The 25,873-nt window shown below is 38.1% G+C and overlaps 1 protein-coding gene and 1 pseudogene across 2 annotated transcripts in view; one reads left to right on the top strand and one right to left on the bottom strand.

Moving 5' to 3' along the window:
• Window positions 1-25,873, top strand: part of TATDN2 (TatD DNase domain containing 2) — a 61,313-nt gene that overhangs the window by 17,221 nt on the left and 18,219 nt on the right. For both annotated transcript variants that reach the window (XR_013157775.1, XM_077116566.1), the window contains exon 3: window positions 4,856-5,350. Coding sequence is in view for 1 of the 2 variants with exons in the window: in XM_077116566.1 (XP_076972681.1) it covers window positions 4,856-5,350 (495 nt within the window). In the remaining variant the exon portion in view is untranslated. The remainder of the gene's footprint in view (window positions 1-4,855; window positions 5,351-25,873) is intronic.
• LOC143646336 (protein lin-28 homolog B pseudogene) lies at window positions 2,107-2,966 on the bottom strand (annotated as a pseudogene).

Below are 25,873 nucleotides of genomic sequence, written 5' to 3'. Positions count from 1 at the left end.
CCATAAATTAGGTTTGGTATATGCTTTTAGTAATTTGGTCTGGTAATATGCTTAAAATGATTTCAAATTGCACCCATAGGTTCATAGTTCTCAAGGTGTTTTTTTAACAGTAATCTCAGCTCTGAACTTTTTATATGTAAACAGGGAATGTCCAATTTTTAAGTTCACAATTTCCTATTTCTATGGTATCAAGAAACTTCGGTTTGAATTTTCAAAGTGATTTCATAATGTTTTACAATTTTACAGGTAACCTACTTGCTTTACCTGTTAAAAATTAAGCAATGCCGCTTTAATGTGTCTACATAATTTAAATAAGCTTTTGGTCCTCACATAAGGCAAGGAAGTATTTCTCTATAGCTATATCACATTCAATACCGTCAAAGGTAAGCTTTGCATTACAGCACACTGATATTTCAGTGTATACCATGGAGAGTCTCACAAACACTGTCATAGACTGGTGGCTCAGCCAGAGGCATTTTCTTATGTGTAACTTGCTGAAGCAGCAGCAACTACACAAGCCTCCTATGGTAAGTCAAGTGGAGGAGGGAGCACACTGTTCAGAAGAATATGTCTCATTTGAGTCATGCAATTTTCCTTTTCTGGTTATCTGAGCTTACACCAACAGGCTCATACAAACTACATTCATTGCCAGTGTTAAGCATTGTACTTAATTGATACCTTCATGGAGATGTTTCATAAATTTACCCCTAACATCTAGAACCAGGATGACACTGAAATAAGTTTTTTTCCTGGCTGGAACCTGAAGGGACCAATATTATGACTGGTCCTCGGCCAGTTTATTGATATAACTGAGGAATGATGTGAGAAGATCATCCATCCTCAGTAATTTTCATCCTGAATCCACCATATAGGTTACTTGTAATTTTCATCCTGAATCCACCATATAGGTTACTTTAGCATATGTAATGAAGGTAAATTCTAGAGGTTCAATTTTATGATATAAAATATTTCTAGTTCTCTGGATACCTCTGCCCCAGACTTTGTCACTCCAGTTGTCTGTCACCAAACACTACACTTGTTAATATTACTCACAGGTTATTAATACATGTCGGGCAATTCTGAGCATTCACTTGATTTTCATTCTCAACTCCATATCTTATTCACTTCTCTACTATGTCTTTGTTTTAAAAAGAAATTAGATAACTCTCTAGGGAGAATAAAAACAACCATCAAAAATATATACCCCATATCATTGGAATTTTTCTTCAAAGTCTTCATTAGTAAATAAGGAGGGTCCCCTGTGGCCCGTGATGGTTAGAGGGACTGACTTGTCACAGGAAGCTGCAGTTGCAACCATCCCTTAAAAACCTCACGACATGTAGAAGATTACAATGACTTGGTATCAAAACACTGCTTAAAACAAATCACTACATTTATAGATTACCCTCCCCTCTTCTGGCACCTAATTTATAATCAAAACATATTAATTTAAACACTGAGAATTGGCACAGAAATTACACATTCGTTGGCTTTTCTTGATTTATATATTCTAAAATCAAAAGCCAATGGCCAAAAAAAGAAGCTTCTGACAGTCACACGCATGTGAAATTAAGGTACGGCCTTCAAATAGGAAAAAAAAAAGCCACTGTATAGATATATTAAAAAAAAAAAAGACAATCCCAAACTCAGGAAAACTGGATGTCTTAAAAACCTTTCGTACCATATGATTGGCAGCTCTGAGATCTGAAGTATCCTTTGGTTCACACAAAAGGTAACAGTCATGTTTTTTTGTTTATGTAATAAAAAAGAAGTGGTATTTAAAGAAAAATTTCAGGGATTATTTTTGAAACCACCCAGAATGCTTCACTTGGGTATTCGTTTCTTAGAGATGTCCAATTATGTGAGGGAGGGTATGTGCTTATTTCCATATACATGCATATATAAAGACAAACCTACTTTATATATGTCTGCATTCCCAAATAAAAAATCCTCTCATACACACAGACTCAAGCTCTCTCCCTCATACTTGCACATATAGACACACAGAGCGTCTCGTTGCATTCTCTGAATAACATACAACATGGCACCCTGCTCAAATGTAATTTGCTTAGAGTGACTTGTCTGTTTGCAAAATTTTATGGTTCCTCAACAGTAGTTAAAATTCCAGGTCAGCTGCTGCTTGTGAAATGCTGGTCCCCTGTGCTTGCCTGAGGTAGACTTCCCAACTAAATGATACGTTAAGGAGAAGTATGAAGTCGTCTTCCTTTTTTGAATCCAAGGCCCCCTTTTGCTTTGTCTCTCGGGTGCTGCAGACGACTTGGTGGAAGAAGCTTCTTGAGGTGACAGTTCTGAGATCTCTGACCTTGCCTCCTGAGGAAACGGTGCTGAGGTAGAGCCGTGGCCTCCCCCGACTTCTCTTGGCAGAATCCAAGCACATGGCTGTGATTCTGCATCCTGTCTTCCCGAGAGCTGGCAGGTGGCTGTGCAGAAGTTTTGTGCGGGCAGTTTGCCACTGCTCTCACAGGGATGGCACTTCTCTGGCTGAGAAGGTAGACTGCATTCCTTAGCATGATGGTCAAGGCCACCACACTTGTAGCATCTGTCTCCCTTTGGTTTTCTCTTTCGTAGTGTCTTCCCTTTGGGTCTTTTTCGCTTCCTAAGCAGGGGCTCCCACCAGGTCCTGTTACCTGTTTTGATTCAAGGCCTTTGGAAGATTTCTTAAATGTCAATTCCATTGGTTCTTCTTTAAGGCTTCTAAATCCTTCCGTGAATAATTTGCTTTGGTGTACAAATACATCGACTGGAATATTCAAGGGACTTCCCTCTCGGTTTATCATGAAGATGAATCCAACTCCCATTTGCACATTGAACCACTTACGGTGGCCATTTCCATGCAAAACCTGGGATTCCTCCTCAGCCTGCCCCGGCAGCTTCCCAGGCTCTTCACCACCACCTTTGCTCAACCCAGGTTTACTTTTCCCCTTAATTCTGTTTTTCAGCCACATGCTACAGCACTTGCGTATTGCTCATTTGACACTGATCCCATTTATGGAGAGAAATTGTCAGTGAAACCATTCTCTCCTGTAGGCATGAGGAGGAAAGAGAAATCATGCAGATGGTTTGAACTACCAGTTAATTCCTGTTTTTGTTTTTTTAAACATTTTTTAAAATTATAAAATATATATACAAAAAAGCAATGAATTTCAAAGTACATTGTAACAAGTAGTTACAGAATAGACTTCAGAGTTTGGTGTGGGTTACTGTTCCACAATTTTAGGTTTTTCCTTTTAGCTGCTCCAAAACACTGGAGACTTTAAGAAATATCCTTTCCAAAGGTTTCATGGTTTTTGTTTTTTTTTTGCGAAGATATTATATACTTCTTAAAGAAAATTTGAACAAGAATTGTATAGAGAGCCTCTTAGCCCTCCTCCCTTTTCCCCTCCGTTCCCAAAGATAGCCGTTAGTCTTTCATTCAGGCTTTGTTTTCAAATATATGCCTAAAAAGCGTATTTTGTGTTTTCAAAGGTGAGATTACACTGTGCCTGTTATTTTGCTACTTGCTTTTTACTCTTACTATATGGCATGGACATCAGAGCAACCTTGCTCTTTTAAAAAACTCCATGGTGTTTTATAGTATTTATCTTTACTTTGTTTAACCAGCCTCCTTTAATGAACATCCCTTGTAGTAGACCATACTTTTCCTCCGTAGAAGAAAAGACTTAAAAAAAAATTGTATTGTGGTAACATATATATATGTATGGTGTGTGTATATATATATATATATATATATATACCATATGTATATATATATACCATAACATTTGCCACTTTAGCCATTTTCAGGTGTACAATTCAGTGGTATTAATTGCTTTTACAATTTTGTCTAGTATAGCTAGACCATCCATTATCTAATATTTTCCATCACCCTTGAGAGAGAAATGTAATATAAAGGAATTAGAAGTGCAAATTTTTAGGGGCTGTAGAATAGGCTGGATTATTGTAAATCCAGGTCACAGCTGGGGAGATGTGATATTCGCTGCTTTGGGAATGGCTCTGGAGGGGAGCTTAATGAAATGTGCTTATACCAGGCTGGGATCAGACTGGATCTGAGTTTCACAGCAATTTAATATTGTGAATAACTAATCCAGTTTCTTCCCTGAGGCCTTCTGAAGTGAGTGGGTTGGAGGTGAAAAGAAGGAAGGGGCGGAGACTTCACTTCTGTCTTTGAAGAGGTTGTGGAGTTGGAAAGAATGTGGACAGAGTCTTGTCTGACCTTGGTGCAGCCTTTGGGAGGCCTGTGGCACCTTCTGCCACCAAGATGAGGATTTGGGATTGGAGTTTACAGAGAACTCTTAGGGGACTTGGGTACAGTAGAAACAGCACTCAGGACTCAGGAGGTTGGAATTTGTCTACTGTTGTTTGTCTCTCCTTAGACCAACCCTTCCCCTCACTGGGTCCTTAGGTTTCCTTGTGGTCTTTCTTTGATGTGGGATTAAAGGATCCTTCCAGTACTAAAATTTTAAGCTTCTCTGTTGCCTGTGTTTGTTCTGAAGTATGTGCAACCCTTGCCTTCTGGTCTAGTATATCTAGACTGTTAATCTCCCAGCTCATTCCTTCCGACTGCAGTATGAGATAATATCCAGATAATATTATCTGAGTCTTAGAAGGTGAAGAGTGAGAAATGGCAGAAGTTTAGTACCTTTACAGTTCAGTTCTCAGGAGGCTGGAATGGAGACCACCACTCTGAGAAAATCATTGTCTTAGCCACAATCACCAGAGGGAGTTTGACTTTTCCTTTTGATCAGTAGATCTTCCACTGATTTATCATTTGCATTGTGCGTCATGTATGTTATCACCCTTGGGACAACCTTTTTAGAATCTCTGTTTCTTCCAGGTTGATTCCAAAGATAGTTCCCGTAACTCCACGAATTCTGAGTTTGCAGCTGAAGCCGAGGGTCAAAATGATACAACTGAGGAACCAAACAAGGTCCAGAAAAGAAGGAGGGATAGACTTCGAGACCAAGGCTCTACAATGATCTACCTAAAGGCTATCCAGGGTATCCTGGGAAAATCAATGCCAAAAAGGAAGGGAGAGGCTGCTACTAGGGCAAAACCAAGCATAGGAGAGCGTCCTAGCCGTGGAGAAAGACTGGCCAGGAGTGTCACGGTGTCTGCTGCTCAAAAGGAGAAAGCATCCACCCCAGAGGTCAAAGTGGAGGAGGAAAAGACTGTGATAGAGAAGAGCAGCTTCTGTGACAGGAGAGTGATTATAGACCCTCAAGAGAAACCTAGTGAGGAGCCACTTGGTGACCGGAGGACAGTCATTGAAAAAACTTCTCCACCCATAGAATTTTTGGATGTCTGCGACTCTCGTTCTGAAGTCCAAAAGGTAGGTAAAGCTGAAACCAAGCATCTGGGTATTGAGTTCTTGATTAAAATGTATTTGTTCTTTCTAGCTTGATCCTACATGTCAATAAAGACAGTACTTTACTTAACCGAGGCTCCAGGAAACAAAAAGTTTCTTTTCTAACATAGCTTTCAGAGATATTAATAAACCTCAGTTTAGTGGATTTAGGATTTATATGTTTATTTGGATGTAGATTCATCTCCTGTAACAGAGGCCAAAGTAACAGGGCTTAAACAAGATAAAAGTTTGGTTTAAAGGGGATGGCTCCACAGTGCCAGGGACCCTGATGCCTTTGTCTTGTTGTTCTGCTGTCCCTGAACCCAGTTTTCCTGTATTGAGATGATCTATCAGTCAGTAGTCTCCAGAGGAATAGAATCAATAGGATGCATGTGTTCAAGTATGCATGTGTATATATGTGTGTGTGTATTAGATTTATTTTATGGAATTGGCTTATGTGATTATGGGGGCCAGCAAGTCTGAAATCCATAAGGCAGGATGGCCCACTGGAAACAGATAAGAGTTGATGATGCAGTCTTCAGTCTGGAATTTGCAGGAAAGGCTGGAAACTCAGATAGGGGTTGATGTTACAGTCTTCAGGAAGAATTTCTTCTCCAGGAAACCTCAGATCTTGTCCTTAAGGCCTTCAGCTGAGTGGGTGAGGCCCACCCACGTTATCCAGGGCAGTCTCCTGTAGCTACAGTCAGCTGATTGTTGATGTTAACCACATCTACAAAATACCTTCAAAGCAACATCTAGATGAGTGTTTAGCCAAGGAACTGGGTACCATAACTTAGCCAAGTTGACACATAAAATTAACCGTCATAGGTGGCTTTTCTCATAGGAATCAGGGTACGTGCATTTATGCTCCAGCAAGTAGAAAGGGGAGAGGAGAAGAGAAACGCATGCTCCTTTCCTTTTAAGAATTTGGCTCAGAAGTTGTACACATCATGTGAGCTCACATCAAATTGAAAAGAATTTAGAAGCCTTACCAAAACCTAGCTGCAAAGGAGGCTGAAAAATTAAGCTTTATCTGGGCAGACTAACATGTAGCGTCTTTTGCCATAGACGAAGGGGACAAAGATACTAGAGGGAAACTAGTGATTTATAGATGTTTATGATTAGGGGGAAAAAGCATTCCTTTTTCTCCACCCATCTCTACCATTCCTTTCCTGCTGCTCCTCACAGGCAGCCCCCATCTCTTTTAGCTCACTCTTATAGGACTTAACCTCCATATTCAAAGTAATTTAGTATTGTTTATTGATTTTCCAGTTTTAGTCATCTGTTGTCTTACTATAAAGGAAGATGAGAATTTGATTCTCTGAGTTTCCTCTGTAGTGCCCTAACCCATGAACACACTCACTCTCTCTTTCTGCAGCCTCCCGATGTCATTATAGCAGTTTTTGGCTAAGTCAGTATATAAGGTTTTCATTATTGTCACAGCTCAGTCACCTAGTATACTCTGATTGTTTCCTTTCTTGTAAAGCTTTTTCTTTGAAGTTAATCATTACCTTGTTTTTGTCTTTAATTTTTTCTGTACCCATCACTAATCTATCCCCAAACTGCCAGAGCCATACAGTTCTTAATACTGTCAGAATAAGTAATATGTTTCATTTTTGTTTTCTTGGAGACATAAAACCCTCTCATCCTGCTCCTGGTCTGGGCTATTTGCTTTTTCAGGCTAGCTGACAGCTGCATTCTAGAATCTTCCTTCACAGCTCTTCTGTTTTGAATCTTTTGTCTTCTCTTGTCTGTGCCTTCCTATATCCTTGTTTCTTGGTTTATTCTCACATTTTGGTAGAATACTTCTTCCAGTAGCTTCTTGAGAAAAGATGCATTTCTTTTTTTTAACTTGTGTATCTGAGACTGCCTTTATTTTATCATCTTCAATCTTGATTACAAGTTTGGCTCATTTTAGAATTTTAGGTTGGAAATAATTTTTCTTTGGAATTTTGAAGGCATTGTTTCTTTGTCTTTTCACTTCCAGTGTTGAAATGTCTAAAACTATTCTGATTCTTGTATATAATTGGTTCCCCCCCGCCCCCCCGGCAAGCTTGCAGTTGATTTTTTGATTAGTGGGACCTTAAAGTTCGCATGATGTTATTGGTCCTTTCAACCTAGAAACCTGTGTACATTAGTCATGGGAAAATTTCTTGATTTACTTTGTTGACATTTCTTTCCACATATATTTTCTTGTTTTCTCTTTCTGAGTCTTCTGTTATTTGGATGTTGGATTTCAAGGACTGGTCTTATTTTATTGCCTTCTATTTTCTATCCAATTTATTATTTTGCTTTGTTAGGAGATTTCCTTTATCTTCCAACTCTGCCATTTGGTTTATTTTTCTTTTGTCAAGTTCTAATGATCTAACAGCTCTTTTTATTCTCTTTGTTTTCTTATGTCATTCTAGCTCTTTGTTTTTTCCTTCAAACTTTCTTTAAGTTGTTTCTTTCTGGTTTTAATCTTTCTTCCAGGCTTTCCTCATGTCTGATGATCTTTGTTGTCTGATGATGATTGAGAGTGGAAGATTAAAACGGGGTTTGGAAGCTCTGAGTGTGTAGATTTGATTGTGACTATAGGATGATTTGGGTGGGTCAGATTTTTGTGGAGAAAATTCCTCCCTTGACCCCACCATGTTACTCTTTTTAGTTTTAGGTCTTTCTTTTAGTGCTGCTCATGTTCCCCACAGAAATGTTTTCTAGCCTGCTGCTCAGGACTAAAGTTGTTCTGGAAGCTGGATGAGAAGGGGGACTGCGGGTCTTAGCATTCATTTAATCCATCTTTTTTTATTATGGTACCAGTACCCTCAATTGAGCCAGAGCAGGGCACATTCCAGAGACCCTATGTTTTACCTTCTTCAGACAACTCTCTTTTCTTTGAGCATGGGGAGGGAAACTGGGGGATCCAACTGTTTTTAAGCAGCTTTTACCTAGTCCGCTTCCTTATAATCCTCCCCTTTAACTCCTAGTTCTTGAGCTGTTTGAGGGTTCTGCAGTGCAATTTGGCTATTTCTCAGCTTTCCTCACTGTTGGCCTAGGATTCAGCTCTGATGTTCTGCCAGCTGTCATTTGTCCATTTTTTTTGCTGACATCCCAAAATTTGATTGCTTTGTTTGTTGTGGTGGTGTTTTTAAAAATTGTTGATTGTGGTTTTTTGCTTTTTAATCTCTACTCTAGTTTTGGTGGGATTTCAGGAAAGAGTAAAATAAGATGAATTAATTCAACCCATCCTTGGCTCAAAAAAGTTCTGGAATATTTTCTTGATTATTTCTTTGATAATTTCTTCCATTTTCTTCTTTCTCTTCTTTCTTTGCACTTCTCTGTTTTCTTCTGCCCCCTTTTTTTTCTGGAATGCCTATTTTATGTTTGATCTCCTGAAGAGGTATTCTTTTTTTTTTCCGATTTTTATTGATAAAATCAAACAGCATATAAACACTAGCATTCTTAACGTATGAACATTCCGTACTTGGTGTGCAATCAGTGGCTCACAATATCATCACATAGTTGTATATTCATCACCACGATCATTTCTTTGAACATTTGCCATCACTCCAGAAAAATAAATAATAAAAAAAAACCTCATACATACCATACCCGTTACCACTCCCTCTCATTGACCACTAGAATTTCCCTCTACCCAATTTATTTTAAAATTTGTTCCCCCTATTTATTTATTTTTGATCCATATTTTTCCTCATCTGTCCGTACCGTGCATAAAGGAAGCATTAGAACAAGATTTTCACAATCACACAGTCACACTGTGAAAGGTATATCATTATACAATCATCTTAAAGAAACATGGCTACTAGAACACAGCTCAACAGTTTCAGGTACTTCCCTCTAGCTACTCTAGTACACCTTAAACTGGAAAAGGGATATCTATATAATGCGTAAGAATAACCTCCAGGAAAACCTCTCGACTGAAATCTCCTAGCCACTGACACTTTTTATCTCATTTTTGTCTTCCCCCTTTCAGTCAAGCAGATTTTCTGAATTCCTTGATGCTGAATCTCAGCTCATTCTAGGATTTCTGTCCCACGTTGCCAGGGAGGCTTACACCCCTGGGAGTCATGTCCCATGTAGAGAAGGGGAGGTCAGTGGGTTTACCTGCCATGTATTGGCTGAGAGAGGCCACATCTGAGCAACAAAAGAGGTTCTCTGGGGGTGACTCTTAGGCCTAATTTTAAGTAGGCTTAGCCTATCCTTTGTGGTGATCAGTTTCATATGACAAACCCCAACATTGAGGGCTCAGCGGTTGTTCTCACTGCATGCAAAAATATCAGGCCAGAAAAAGTATTCTAATTTTCTTTTCTTTGCCCAGTATATCTGTTTATATTATTTTGGAAGATTTCTTCACCTTTATCTTCTAATATTTCTGTTTAATTTTTTATCTCTGCTAAAATATTTGATTTCATAAAATGTTCTTATTTTTTAAGTGTCTTTTTTTATATCCTTTCATTGTTCCTGGTAGCAATAGCTATGGTACTAATAGTTTTTTTTCTCCTTTTGTTTTCTTGTGTTTCTTTTTTTCTTAGGAGTCCTTATTTTCTGTTTTATTTAACTTATTTTTTTTTTTGGTTTCTGTTTTCTTTAAGAATTTTTAAGGTATGTGAGGATAAATCCCCTTTTTTCTATTTCTGTTAAATATAATTTCTGAGAACAGATTAGTATTTTTTGTGTATTCTTTTCTTAGAACATCCTGTTCTTGTTTTAAAGTTATATATTCTCCCTCTTAGCACTGCCTTTGCTGCATCCCATAAGTTTTGATATGTTGTATTTTCATTTTCATTTCCCTCGAGATATTTACTGATTTCTCTTGAAACTTCTTCCTTGATGCACTGGTTGTTTAAGAGTGTGTTGTTGAGCCTTTACATATTTGTGAATTTTCTGGCGTTCTGCCTATTATTGATTTCCAACTTCATTCCTTTTTGATCTGAGAAAGTGTTTTGTGTGATTTCAATCTTTTTAAATTTATTGAGACTTGCTTTGTGACCACCCAGCATAAGGTCTATCCTTGAGAATGATCCATGAGCACTTGAGAAAAAGGTGTATCCTGTTGTTGTGGGGTGTAATGTCCTATAAATGTCTGTTAACTCTAGCTCATTTATTGTTTTATTCAAATTCTCTGTTTCTTTATTGATCCTCTGTCTAGATGTTCTGTCCATTGATGAGAGTGTGGAATTGAAGTCTCCAGCTATTATGGTAGATGTGTCTATTTCTCTTTTCAGTGTTTGCCACATATATTTTGGAGCATTCTGATTCTGTGCATAAATATTTGTGATTGTTATGTCTTCTTGCTGAATTTTTCCTTTTATTAATACATAGTATCCTTCTTTGCCTCTTTTACCTGTTTTACATTTGAAGTCTAATTTGTTGGATATTAGTATAGATACTCCTGTTCTTTTCTGATTGTTATTTGCATGAAATATCTTTTCCCAACCTTTCACTTTCAACCTATGTTTATCTTTGGGTCTAAGATGTGTTTCCTGTAGACAGCATATAGATGGGTCCTGTTTTTTTAATCCATTCTGTCAGTCTATGTCTTTTGATTGGGGAGTTTAATCCATTAATATTTTGTCTTATTACTGTACGGGTAGTACTTTCTTCTACTATTTTGCCTTTTGGATTTTATATGTCATATCTAATTTTCCTTCTTTTGAACTTTACTCATAGTCTTCCTTTCTACACTTTTCTCCACACTTCTCTCTCCTGTCTTTTCGTATCTGTCTCTAGTGCTCCCTTTAGTATTTCTTGCACAGCTGGTCTCTTGGTCACAAATTCAGTGATTTTTTGGTCTGAAAATGTTTTAATTTCTCCCTTATTTTTGAAGAACAATTTTGCTGGATATAGAATTCTTGGTTGGCAGTTTTTCTCTTTTAGTGATTTAACTATATCATCCCACTGTCTTCTTGCCTCCATGGTTTCTGCTGAGAAATCTATGCATAGTCTTACTGGGTTTCCCTTGTATGTGATGGATTGCTTTTCTCTTGCTGCTTTCAAGATTCTCTCTTTCTCTTTGACCTCTGACATTCTGATTAGTAAATGTCTTGGAGTATGTCTATTTGGATCTATTCTCTTTGGGGTTCACTGCACTTCTTGGATCTGTAATTTTAAGTCTTTCATAAGAGTTGGGAAGTTTTCAGTGATAATTTCCTCCATTAGTTTTTCTCCTCCTTTTCCCTTCTCTTCTCTTTCTGGGACACCCACAACACGTATATTCATGCGCTTCATGTTGTCATTCAATTCCCTGAGTCCCTGCTCATATTTTTCCTCTATATTTTCTTTTTCTTGTCGGATTTCAGATGTTCCATCCTCCAGTTCACTAATCCTATCTTCTGCCTCTCAAAATCTACCATTGTAGATTTCCACTATTTTTCATCTCTTCTACTGTGCCTTCCATTCCCGTGAAATCTGTGATTTGTTTTTTCAGACTTCCGATTTCTTCTTTTTGTTCATTCCTTGACTTCTTTATATCCTCCCTCAATTCATTGATTTGGTTTTTTATGAGGTTTTCCATGTCTGTTCATATATTCTGAATTAATTTTTTCAGCTCCTGTATGTCATTTGAATTGTTGGTTTGTTCCTTTGACTGGGCCATATCTTCAATTTTCCTGTGTGAGTTGTTATTTTTTGCTGGCATCTAGGCATTTAATTACCTTAATTAGTTTATTCTGGAGATTGCTTGCACTTCTTTTACCTAGGGTTTTCTTGCTGGATGAATTTGTTGTCTATCTGTTCTTTGACATTCAGTTCAGCTTTTTCTGGACCTCAAGTTTAGGTTTTGTTTAACAGAGGAGAATTTTTCAGTTCTTGTTTTCTTGTTTCTTGTCCTGCTTGTATGGTGCCTTTCCGCTCCCCCCCCCCCCCCCTTCGGAGGGTCTGCGTAGATATTATAGATCCCAGTCGGATTTTCCCAGACCAAACTGGCCTCCTATCAGGAGGAAAAAGAGTCACCTGTGTCGGTTTTCCCTGAGGGTGAGACCCAGCAGGTTGAAAGACTTTCTTGTGAAGTCTCTGGACTCTTTTTCTTATCCTGCCCAGTATGTGGTGCTTGTCTGCCTGCAGGTCCTACCAGCATAAGATGATGTGGTACCTTTAACTTTGTTAGACTCTCCCTGCTGGGGCATGGTGGAGACAGGAGAGGTTGTAGGCTGGTTTTAATGGCTTCAAATTTCTAAATGCTGGTATCTGAATTCCTTGAGGAAGGGATTCCACCTGTGTTGGGCTTCACCCCTCCCCTGGAGAAGGCACAGGCTCCAGACAAGCCCTCAAACGAGCTTGTTTCTGCCTATGCCTGGGGCAGTTGCAGCCTAAGAAGTCCTGACACTGTATCCAAAGGCAGTCAAGGCTTTGTAGAAACACAGCCACAAAAACCTCTGTTTCTTTTGTTTTTTTCTTTTTCCATCAGCTCTGACTCCTTGGCACCGGGGCAAAAATGAGCGACCTTCACTTTGACCAGGTTCACCTGAGCTGGGGACCTATTTTTAGTAGTCAAAATTTGTTAATTAATTCCACAATTGGCATTTGGTTGGACTCAGCCCCTGCTGCTGGTGAAGGTCCTTTCCTTTCCCCTCTGGGAAGCAGCCTGTGGGGAGGGGCGCCGGCCGCCACGGCTTGAGCAACTCACAGTTCTGGGGAGGCTTGCAGCCGGTCCAGCTGGTCCAGACTGGGGTACGCTGTGTGTCCGGTCACTGATGTGGCCCCAGGAGCTGTTCTGTACCGTTTCTGGTTATTTAGTAGTTGTTCTGGAGGACGAACTAAAATGCACACATTGCTAAGCCGCCATCTTGGCCCCCTCTTCATTGTATCTTAATGCATAACCATTTCTGTATTTTTTTTAACTTTTTAAATTGTGAAATATAACATATATGTGTGTTATATAGACCAAAGTTTGAGATGTATCTGGGTATTGCATTAAGCTATACAGAATTATAAGGCTTCGTTCCTATTCTGGACTCTCGGAGTTAGGGTTGTTTAAACGAGCTAGAGCTAGGCTGACGGGTTGATTTGGATTATGTGTTACAGAAAATTTAGGTTCTAGACATAATAAACCTCTCTGCCTTTGGTCTTATAGTAGGTGAAGGTCTAGAGTACTTACACTATCATCTTTTACTTTGTATTCTGATTTACCTGAGACCCAGCTAGATTGACATCATTTTAAACTTTGAGGCCTCATCTCTTTTTTAGTTACTTTAACTGTTATTACATATAGCTATGCTGACTTTCAGGCCTGTAGCACTGCATTTCTGGGTCTTAGGTGTCACAGAGTTATTCAAAGGCCAGGGAAATACCAGCTGATGCACATACAGCTCAGTGTCTCAGAATCTAGAAATACATTTACAACTTCAGACGAAGTGTGGCTGCTAGAAGGGTTTACAATCTAGGCTCCCATTGTAAGTATTTTCTGAAAGAAACCTTAGCATATCTGTTTTTTTTTGTTGTTTCTGGCTTATTTTATACAACAGATTTTCCCCAAGTTTTAGTTTGTTGTGTGCCTCTCGACATTGTTCCTTTTTGTAGCCACACCATATTCCATCATAGAAATGTATCACAGTTTGCCATTCTGCTTCTCAGTCATTGTACACTTTAGTTCCCTCAATCTATTAGGCGTTATGGATAATGTTCAAAATACACTAACCATGTCTTATAATGTCCTCACTTGGTTGTACATCAGGTGTACTCTGAATTTTAGACAATTTTCATTAGTCCATAGTGACAAAGAACCAACAAACACACTGTCACCAATTATCAAAACTATTCCTTATCACTTGTCCTTCCCCCCCCAATTAGTTGCCCCTGCTATTGCTGTGGTAGTCTTGATGTCTTCCTGTTAATTATTGGCCAACAGCATACATTTTTAGTTTTCTCCCATTCCCCTCTACTGTTGATTCTTTGTCAACCGTCAAGCCTTTGAAATAGTTCATGCATGAACTTATTTATAGCTGTAGATTTAATCAGAGGAATACATGGCACTATGTATCTCCTTTCAATCATGTTCACCTTCAATATGGCAGTGTTACTTAGACCTGTGCTAACTAGTTACCATCACTTCTATCTGTTCCAGTGCATTTAGGTTCAACCTCATTGGGTAGCCTTTCCTCCGTCTCTAGAATTTGTAGACCTCTAGGTCTGCTATATTCTACAGTGTAACCTCTGAGATTACCTTTACCAGAGTCATAATAGGGAAATCTTACAGTATCTGTCCTTTGGTACCTGACTTATTTCACTCAGCATTATGTCCTCAAGATTCATCCACATTATCGTGTGCTTTGGAACCTCATTTCATCTTACTGCTGCATAATATTCCATCGTATGCATATACCACATTTTGTTTATCCACTCATCTGTTGATGGGCACTTACATTGTTTCTATCTTCTGGCAATTGTGAATAGTGCTGCTGTGAACATCAGTATGCAAATATCTGTTCGTGTCACTGCTTTTAGCTCTTCTGGATATATACTGAGTATTGGTATTGACAGGTCATAGGGCAACCAATATATAGTTTTCTGAGGACTCGCTACATCGACTTCCACAGAGGCCATTATGTGTTCCCATGAACAGTGAATAAGTGTTCCAATTTCTCCATATCCTCTCCCACATTTGTAGTTTTCTGTTTGTTTAATAGCAGCCATTCTTACAGGTGTGAGGTGATATCTCATTGTTGTCTTAATTTGCATCTCCCTTATAGCCAGTAAAGATGAGCATCTCTTCATGTGCTTTTTAGCCATCTGTATTTGCCCTTCAGTAAAGTGCCTATTCATGCCCTCTGCCCATTTTATAATTGGGTTGTTCTTTTGTTGTTGGCTGTATAATTTCTTTATGTGCATAGGATATCAAAGCTTTATCCAATATGTGGATTCCAAATATTTTCTCACAGTGAGTTGGCTGCTTCTTCACCTTTTTGATAAAGTGTTGAATCACAGAAGCTCTTGATCTTAAGGATTCCCATTTATCTTTCTTTACTGCTTGTGCTTTAGGTGTAAAGTTTAAGAATCTACCTCCTATTACTAGACCTTGAAGATGTTTCCCTGCATTTTCTTCTAGAAGTTTTTTTGTACTGGCTCTTAACATCCATTTTGCATTAATTACTGGTCTTTAATCCATTTTGTATTAATTTTTGTATAGGGTGTAAGATAGGGGTCCTCTTTGATTCTTTGGGCTATTGATATCCGGTTCTCCCGTGCCCAATTATTCAAAAGACTATTCTGTCCCAGTTCAATGGGTTTGGGGGTCTTATCGATGATTAATTGTCTATAGATTTGGTGATCTATCTGTACTCTTGATTCGATTCCATTGGTCAATCCTTCTATCTTTGTGCCAGTAATAATAAAGTTTTTTGCCATGGTGGCTTTATAGTAAGTTTTATAGTCAGTAAGTGATAGTTCTTCCACTTGGCTCTTGTGTTTTAGGATATCTTTAGCTATTTGGGGTCTCTTTCCCTTCCAAATAAATTTGATAACTAGCTTTTCAAAGAATTTGATTGGTTTTTTGATTGGGATTTTGATTGGTATTACATTGAATCTGTAGATCAGTTTGGGTAGAATTGACATCCAGATGACAATCAATCTTCTTGTCCGTGAGCATGAAATGTCTTTCCACCTATTCAGGTCATTTTTTATTTGTTTGAGGAATGGTTTGCAATTTTCTGTGTATAAGTCCTTGACATCCCTAATTAGGCTTAATCCTACATACCTGATTATTCTGGTCACTATTTTGAATGGAATTTTTTTGTCTTAACTGTTACCTGAGATAGGTCATTGCTTGTTTTTAGAAATGTTACTGATTTTTGTACGTTAATCTTGTATCCTGCCACTTTGCTGAATTTACTAGCTCAAGTAATTTTGTCATAGATTTCTCAGGGTTTACTAAGTATAGGATCATGTAATCTACAAATAATGAAATTTTACTTCTTCCTTTTCTGTTTGGATGCCTTTTCTTTCTCCCTTCTGATCACTCGAGCTAGGACTTCTAATACAGTGTTGAATAATAATGGTGATATGGGCATCCTTGTCTCATTCCCGATGTTAAGGGGAATGCTTTCAATTTCTCACCATCCAATATGATGCTGGCTATGGGTTTTTCTATATGCCCTTTGTGATATTGAGGAAGTTTCCTTTGATTTCTGGTTTTGAAGTGTTTTTATCAGGAAGGGATGCTGGATTTTGTTGAATGTTTTTCAGCATCAGTTGATATGATCATGTGATTTTTTTCCTTTCAATTTGTTAATGTACTGTATTATGTTGATTGCTTTTCTTATGTTGAACCATTTTTGCATTCTTGGTATGCATCCCACTTGGTCATGATGTATAATTCTTTTAAAGTGGTGTGGGATTCAATTTGCTAATTTTTTTCTTGATTTGCATTTATTTAATGAAGGTACATACACACATAGACACAAAAACAAACACATTCAAGCTATTACATATATTCATTAGGTATTTTACTGTGTAATACCCAGTTTTATACTTTGTCCATTTTTCTGTTCGGCCATTTTATTCAAACATCTATCATACATGGTTGGAATGTTTCTTTTTCTAATGTGTTGTTTGTCCTTTGGCTTTGCTTTATTTCTTTATTTCCTTTTCATTTAAATTATAACATATTTCAAACATGTAGAAAAGAGCAGAAAATTGTATAACAAAACTTACATACTTGCCAGCCAGTTTTGATATGGTACCATTTAGCAATATTTGCATCACCCTTTCTTTTTTTTTTAAATTATGAAAAATAACATATATACAAAACAATAAATTTCAAAGCATACCATAACAATTAATTATGGAACAGATTTCAGAGTTTGGTATGAGTTACAGTTCCACAATTTTAGGTTTATCCTCCTAGCTGCTCCAAGAAACTGGAGACTAAAAGAAATATCATAATGAATTAACACAGTCATACCCATCTGTTAAATCCATAGCTTTTTTTTTTTACTTTCTTTTTTTAATGAAAAATAACATTTATGCAAAAAAGCTATAAGTTTCAAAGCACAGCAATGCAATTAGTTGTAGAGCATATTTCAGAGTTTGGCATGGATTACAATTTCACAATTTCAGGTTTTTACTTCTAGCTGTTCTAAAATACTGGAGACTAAAAGAGATATCAGCATTTATATTCATTTGTTAAATCCTATCTTCTCTGTATAACTCCACCATCACCTTTGATCTTTCCATACCCCTCTTTAGGGGTGTTAGGGCTGTGGCAATTCTAAATTTTTCATATTGGAAGGGTCTGTCACTAATATGGGGTATGGAGATGGACCTATCTGATGTTCTGGAGAGGCTGGACTAGGTTTCAGGACTTATCTGGTCCAGGGACCCATCTGGAGGTTGTAGGTTTCTGGAATGTTACTCTAGTGCATGGAACCCTTGTAAAATCTTATATATTGCCCTAGCTGTTCTTTAGGATTGGCTGGAATGGTCCTGGTTGAGGGTTGGCACATTATGATAGGTAGCAAGGTCTTAAGTACAGCTTGTGTAAGAGCTGTCTCCAGAGTAGCCTCTTGACTCTACTTGAACTCTCTCTACCACTGATATGTAACACCTTTTTTTTGCGTGGGCAGGCACCGGAAATCAAACTTGGGTCTCCGGCCTAGAACTCTGCCTGCTGAGCCATCATGGCCCGCCCTACATTCTTTTTAATTCTTTTCCCCTTTTTAGTCAGGAGGAAATTGTTGATCCCACACTGTCAGGTCTGGATTCATCCCTGGGAGTCATCTCCCATGTTGCCAGGGAGGCTTTCACCCCAGGATGTCATTGTCCCATGTAGTGGGGAGGGCAGTGATTTCACTTGCAGAGCTGGGCTTTGAGAGAGTGGGGCCACATCTGAGCAACAAAAGAGGTCTTCCAGAAGTAACTCTTAGGCATGCTTATAGGTCGTCTAAGCTTCTCTGCTACCTGCATAAGCATCACAAGAGTAAGCCTCATGATCAAGAGCATGGTCTATTGATTTGGGTGTCCTTAAAGTTTGACACAGTATCGGGGGATTCCCTGATGGTAAGGTTTAATAGTTCCATATTCTTTCTCCCATCCCTCAGGGAACTTTGCCAATACTTTTCGATTATCTGCGTAATATATTCTAGGATGTATCCAGGCTGCAAGAATCTATACAGGATTAAAGGACCTCTTTCTTATTCCATATTCCCTGTGTTTCAGTTGTTCAAATGAGTGTACAGATAGGTTGAATTAGATTATGCACTACAGAAAATTTCAGTTCCAGACCAAATAAACCTTCCTTCCATTGGTCTCAAAGAGTATGTATGGTTCTAAAATATAGATACTCTCTTCCTTACCCCTGTGTTCTGAATTACTTTAACCCCAACCTGTTCGGCTTTGTTCTTATCTCTAAATGTCAGGTTATATATATAAAACAGCCTCTCAAGATCCAGAAATAATAATCACCACTCCAGACTTAATGTGTCTGCTCTAAGAGCCTACAATCTAGGCCCTTTTTTTCTTATAAGCATTTTCTAAAGGTGACCATACCATTGTTGTTCTTTTGTTTCTGGCTTATTTTGTCTCACCAAATGTTCCACATGTTCATTCACATCGTTGCATGCCTCATGACATTCTTCCTTTTTTGTAGCAGCACAACCTTCGTTCATAAGTATACACCATTGTTTGCTAATCTACTTCTCTGTCAGTGCATCCTTCAGCTACCTGTGCTCACGGGGCATCATGTAGAGGTCCCAAAGTCCACAGTCCATCAACATTCTCAATTTTAGATAATTTCATTGTTCTCAAGAGAAACAAAACCAAGAAACGCATCCCTCTCCAAATAGGAGATCTAAACCTCCTCTTAACTGTTGTCCCTCACCCCATTATTTACCTCTGCTGTGGCTGTGGTAGTGCTGATGGTTTCCTTTTTGAACATAGATCATAGTGTGCAATAGTAGTTTTCCCCCTGTACCCTGGAGTTAAACACTCTTTGTACAAGAATCGTATCTTTGATGTACTTCTTGTGAGAACTAATTCGTATTTCTAGTGTGAGTCAGTGGGACACGTAGATCTGTACAACCCCTTTCAATCTTGTTTGTCTTCAATATTACTAAAAGACTCACTAGAGAACCACCTTCACTCCTACCTATTCCCTTACATTGGAGTTCAACCTCATTAGCTAATGGGTCACCCATCTCTAGCTTCTATGTATCTCTAAGTCCCCATATTTTGTATTATAAGCCTTTGATTATACCTTTATGCTGGTCATAAAAGTGGAATCATACAATACCTATCCTTTTGTGTCTGGTTAATTTCATTCAGCATTATGTCCTCAAGGCTCATCTATCTTGTCATATGCTTCAGGACCTCATTTTGTCTTACTGCTACATAATATTCCATCATATGTATATTCCACATTTTCTTGATCTACTCGTCTGTTGGTGGGTATATGGTTGGTTTTCATCTTTTGGTGATTGTGAATAATGCTTCTATGAACATCGGTGTGGAAATGTCTGTTTGTGTCATTGCTTTCAGCTCTTCTGGGTTTATACCAAGTAGTGCTATTGCTGAGTCATAGGGCAACTCGATATTTAGTTTCCTGAGGAACCGCCAAACAGTCTTCTGTAGTGGCTGCACCATTATACGTTCCCACCAGAGGTGCATAAATGTCCAGTTTCTCCACATCCTCTCCAACATTTATTGATTCCTGTTTGTTTAATTGCAGCCATTCTTAGAGGTGTGAGGTGGTATCTCATTGTAGCCTTGATCTGCATTTCCCTATTTATAGCCAATGAAAATGAGCATCTCTTCATGTGCTTTTGAGCCATCTGTATTTGCTCTTCAGAAAAATGCCTATTCATATCTTTAGCCCATTTTATAACTGGGTTATTTGTTCTTTTGTTGTTGAGTTATATCATTTCTTTATATATAAGGAAATCAAACCTTTGTCTGATACGTGTCCAAATATTTTCTCCCTTTGAGTTGGCTGCCTCTTTACCTTTTTGTCAGTCTTTTGAGGTGCAGAAGCATTTGATTTTGAGAAGTTTCCATTTATCTATTTTTTCTTTTCCTGCTTGTGCTTTGGGTATAAAGTTTAGGAAGCTACCTCCTATTACTAGATCTTGAAGATGTTTCCCTACATTTTCTTCTAGAAGCTTTATGTTGCATTTCTTATATTTAGGTATTTGATCCACTTTGAGGTAGTTTTTGTGTAGGGTGTAAGATAGGGGACCTCGTTCATTCTTTTGACTATTGATATCTGGTTCTTCCAAGCCCGATTATTGAAAAGACTATTTTGTCGCAGTTCAGAGGATTTGGGGGCCTTGTACTCTTGATTCAATTCCATTGGTCAGTGCTTCTATCTTTGTGCCAGTACCATGCTGTTTTGACTATGTGGCTTTATAATAGGTTTTAAAGTTAGGGAGTGTTAATCCTCTCACTTTGTTCTTTTTTAGAATGCTTTTAGCTATTTGGGGTCTCTTTCCCTTCCAGATGAATTTGGTACTTAGCTTTTCCACATCTTCAGAGTAGGTTGTTGGAATTTTGATTGGTACTGTGTTGAATCTGTAGATCACTTTGGGGAGAATTGATATCTTACCTATATTTAGCCTTTTTATCCATGAGCAGGGAATGTCTTTCCACCTATGTAAATCTCCTTTGATTCCTTTTAGCAGTGTTACGTAATTTTCTGTGTACAAGTCCTTTACGTCCCTAGTCAAGTTCATTCCTAAATACTTGATTCTTTTCTTTTTTTAACTGTCAAGAGATTTTTAATGTTTAATGAACTGTCAAGGACAACCAAAACAGCATCAAAAACAATTAAAAGTGTCATGGCAACATAAATATGGGCAATATTTTCGATTTTCATTTTTAAAGATTATTAAAATATACATATTAATGTCTCTAAAAGTATTTGAAATATTGAAATGTTTTAAAATAAGTTTCTAAATATTTTATTTTATTTTTTATTTTTTATTTTTTCTACATGGGCAGGCAGCAGGAATCGAACCTGGGTCCTCGGGCATGGCAGGCAAGCACTCTTACCTGCTGAGCCACTGTGGCCCACCCTAATAAGTTTCTAAATATTTTAGAAAACAAATTGAGCTAACAGATTAAAAAGGCTCTAATTTCTGATTGAGTGTGGTATATTAAGATGCCTGTATGGAACTGAAAGCAGGACAATTAATTGAAAGCCTTCCAGGCTGAATGAGGCCTCAGAACCATTTCCCTCCTACTTGCCCTCTACAGTCAGAATACTCTCCTCGGTCTTGTCAGTAGTGCACAAGAGAGTTATGCCTAGAGAAGTGGACCAGAGAGACTCTGCTCTGTTGAACACCAGGCACAGATCAACTTAGGGGCCATGAGTATCAAAGTCTGTATATTGAACAGTGGGAAGTACAATCCCAAATATTGTTTCCTACGGCGATGGCTGCATAGGCAAGCAACATGTACAATCACACAGGACTCTTGTGATAGTTTGAAGCAGTTATGTACCCCAGAAAAGATCACATTCTTAAAGCTGATTCATTCCTGTGGGTGTAAACCTCTGGTAGGTGTGGAACCATTGTAAGTTGGATCTTTTGGCAAGTTGAATCTTTTTTTATTTTTAACTTTTTTTATTGTATAGTATAACATATTTACAAAGCAAAGAAATAAAAAAGCAATAGTTTCAAAGCATTCTTCAACAGGTAGTTACAGGACAGATCCAAGTTTGTCATGGCCTACCATACGATCCTCTCAGATTTTTCCTTCTAACTGCTCCAGAATATAGGAGGCTAAAAGGAATAAATATTTTTTATCATCACAATCAACTTTTTTCTTCTTTTTTTTTGTGAAAAATAACATATAACAAAAAAGCAGTAAATTTCAAAGTACAGCACCACAGTTGGTTGTAGAACATGTTTCAGAGTTTGACATGGGTTACAATTCCAGAATTTTAGATTTTTACTTCTAGCTCTAAGATACTGGAGATTAAAAGAGATATCAGTTTAGTGACTCAACAATCATAATTGTTTGTTAAACCTTCTCTTCTCTGTATAACTCCATCATTACCTTTGATCTTTCTATCCCACTCTTGAAGGGTATTTGGGCTATGGCCATTCTAACTTTTTCGTTTTGGGAGGGTCTATCAATAATAAGGGGTAGGGAGATGTTCTGGAGAACATCTCTAAGTTTCAGGACTTATCTGGTCCAGGACCCAGCTGGAGGTTGTAGGTTTCTGGAAAGTTATCCGTGTACCTAGTACCTTTGTAGAATCTTATATATTGCCCAATCCTGTTCTTTAGGATTGGCTGGAATGATTTTGATTGGGGTTTGGCAAGTTATGTTAGGTAGCAATGTCTAACTGAAGATTGCATAAGAGTGACCTGCAGAGTCACTCAACTCTACTTGAACTCTCTCAGCCATTGATACTTTATTAGTTACACTTCTTTTCCCTCTCTTGGTCAGGATGGAATTGTTGATCCCACAGTGCCAGGGCCAGACTCATCCCTAGGAGTCATCTCCCATGCCGCCAGGGAGACTTTCATCGCTGAGTGTCATGTCCCACGTAGTGGTGTGGGCAATAGTTTTATGTACAGAGTTGGGCTTAGAGAGAGTGAGGCCACATCTGAGCAACAAAAGAGGTCCTCCAGAAGTAACTCTTAGGCATGCCTATAGGTAGGCTAAGCTTCCTCGCTACCTACATAAGCTTCACAAGAGTAAGCTTCAAGATCTAGGGCTTGGCCTATTGATTTGGATGTCCCTAATGTTTGACACAGTATCAGGGGATTCCCTGATTGTAAAGTTTAATAGTTCCATATTTTTTGTTCCATCCCTCTAGGGACTTTGCCAACACTTTTTGATTATCTGCTTGATGTATTCTAGGATGTATCCCATTAAGCTATATGGGATTAAATGTCCTCATTCTTCATCTGGGTTCCCGTGTTTCATTTGTTCAAATGAGCTATCCAGACAGGTTGCGCTAGATTATGTGCTACAGAAAATTTAGGTTCCGGACAAAATAAACCTTTCTTCTGTTGGTTTCAAAGAGTAGGTGTGGTTCTAAAATATAGACAATGTCTTTCTTATCCCTGTGTTCTGAATTATCTTAATCCTGACCTGATCTACTTCGTTCTTATCTCTAAATATCAGGTTATAGATATACAAAACAGCCTCTCAAAATCCAGAAATAATAATCACTACTCTGGACTAAATCTGTCTACTATAAGAGCTTACAGTCTAGGCCTCTGTTTTCTTACAAGCATTTTCTAAAGGAGAAGAAAGAATACTTGCTCTTTTGTTTGTGGTTTATTTTGCCTCACCAAATGTCCCATGTGTTCATTCACAATGTTGCATGCCTCAGAACTTTGTTCCTTTTTGTAGGAGCGCAATATTCGGTCATATGTTTACACTATCGTATGCCGATCTAATTATCAGTCAGTGCATCCTTCAGCCACCTGCATTCATTAGGTTATCATATATAATGCTCAAAGTCCACAATCCATCAACACTCAATTTTAGATAATTTCATTGTTTTCAAGAGACAAATAACCTATAAATACATGCTCACCAAATAGGAAATCTGAAAGTCCCTTTAACTCCTGTTCCTCCCCCCATTATTTTCCCCTGGTTTTGCTGCAGTACTGTTGATGTTTTCCTGTTAAATATATCCCATAGCATGCAATATATGTTTTCCCCATATACCCTGAACTTAAACCCTGTTTTTGCAAGAATCATACCTTTGAAGTAGTTCATGCAAGAACTTATTTATATTAAGTTAATCAGTGGAACCCATAGGTGTATACAACCCTTTTCAATCATGTTTACCTTCAATGTGGTATTATTACATATAGACCTGCTAGTGAACCACCTTCACTTCTGTCTATTCCTTTACGTTTGTGTTCAACCTCATTAGCTAACCGTTCACCGATCTCTAGCTTCTATGTATCTCTGAATCCTCTATGTTCTGCATTTTAAGCCTCTGGTTTTAACTTTACCATGGTCATAAAAGTGGAGTCATACATATCTATCTTTTTGTTTCTTGTTCTTATTTCACTTAGTATATGTCCTCAAGGCTCATCCATCTTGTCATGTGTTTCAGGATGTCATTTCATCTTACTGTTGCATAATACTCCATCTCATGTCATTTCATCTTACTGTTGCACAATACTCCATATATATGTATATATATATATATATACACACACACCACTTCTTGTTAATCCACTCGTCTGTTGATGGGCACTTGCATTGTTTCCATCTTTTGGTGATTGTGAATAATGCTGCTGTGAACATTGCTGTGCAAATGTCTATTTGTGTCACTGCTTTCAGCTCTTCTGGTATATACCGAGTAGTGATATTGTCAGGTCATAGGGTAACTTGATATTTAGTTTCCTGAAGAACCGCCAAATTGTCTTCCATAGCAGCTGTACCATTATACATTCCTATAAGCAGTGCATAAGTGTCCCAGTTCTTCCACATCCTCTCCAACATTTGTAGTTTCCTGTTTGTTTAAGAGCAGCCATTCGTAGAGGTGTGAGGTGGTATCCCATTGTAGTCTTGATCTGCATTTCCCTTATAGCTAAAGGAAATGAGCACCTCTTCATGTGCTTTTTATTTATTTATTTATTTATATATTTTTAAATATAACAACATACAAACACGAACATTCTTACCATATGATCATTCCATTCTTGATATATAATCAATAACTCACACTATCATTACATAGTTGTTTATTCATCATCATGATCATTTCTTAGAACATTTGCATCAATTCAGAAAAAGAAATAAAAAGAAAATAGAAGAAAATTCATACATGCCGTACCCCTTACCCCTCCCTTTCACTGATCACTAACATTTCAATCTACTAAATTTATTTTAACATTTGTTCCCCTTTTATTTATTTATTTTTAATCCATATGTTTTACTCATCTGTCCATAATATAGACAAAAGGAGCATCAGATACAAGGCTCTCACGCCATGCAGTCACACTGCGACAGCCATATCATCAATATCATCATACAATTATCTTTAAGAAACATGGCCACTGGAGCACAGCTCCACATTTTCAGGCAGTTCTCTCCAGCCTCTCCATACATCTTGACTAACAAGGTGATATCTATTTATTGTGTAAGAATAACCTCAGGATTACCTCTCGACTCTGTTTGCGATCTCTTAGCCACTGACACTTTATTTTGTCTCATTTCTCTCTTCCCCCTTTTGGTTGAGAAGGGTTTCTCAATCCCTTGATGCTGAGTCTCAGTTCATTCTAGGATTTCTGTCCCACATTGCCAGGAAGGTTTACACCCCTGAGAGTCCTACCCCACATAAAGAGGGGGAAGGTAGTGAGTTTGCTTGTTGTGTTGGCTGACAGAGAGAAAGGCCATATCTGAGCCACAAAAGAGGTTCTCTTGGGGGTGACTCTTAGGCCTAATTTTAAGTAGGCTTAGCCTATCCTTTGTGGGATTAAGTTTCATATAAACAAACCCCAAGATTGAGGGCTTGACCTGTTGCTTTGGCTGTCCCCCTTGCCTTTGAGAATATCAAGAATTCTCCACTTGGGGAAGTTGAGTTTTCCCCCTTTTTACCATTCC

This window comes from Tamandua tetradactyla, chromosome 9 (genome assembly GCF_023851605.1).
Source record: "Tamandua tetradactyla isolate mTamTet1 chromosome 9, mTamTet1.pri, whole genome shotgun sequence".
Taxonomy (NCBI): domain Eukaryota; kingdom Metazoa; phylum Chordata; class Mammalia; order Pilosa; family Myrmecophagidae; genus Tamandua; species Tamandua tetradactyla.
Note: the sequence above shows the minus strand (reverse complement) of the source record. Positions and strands in the feature narration are given on the sequence as shown.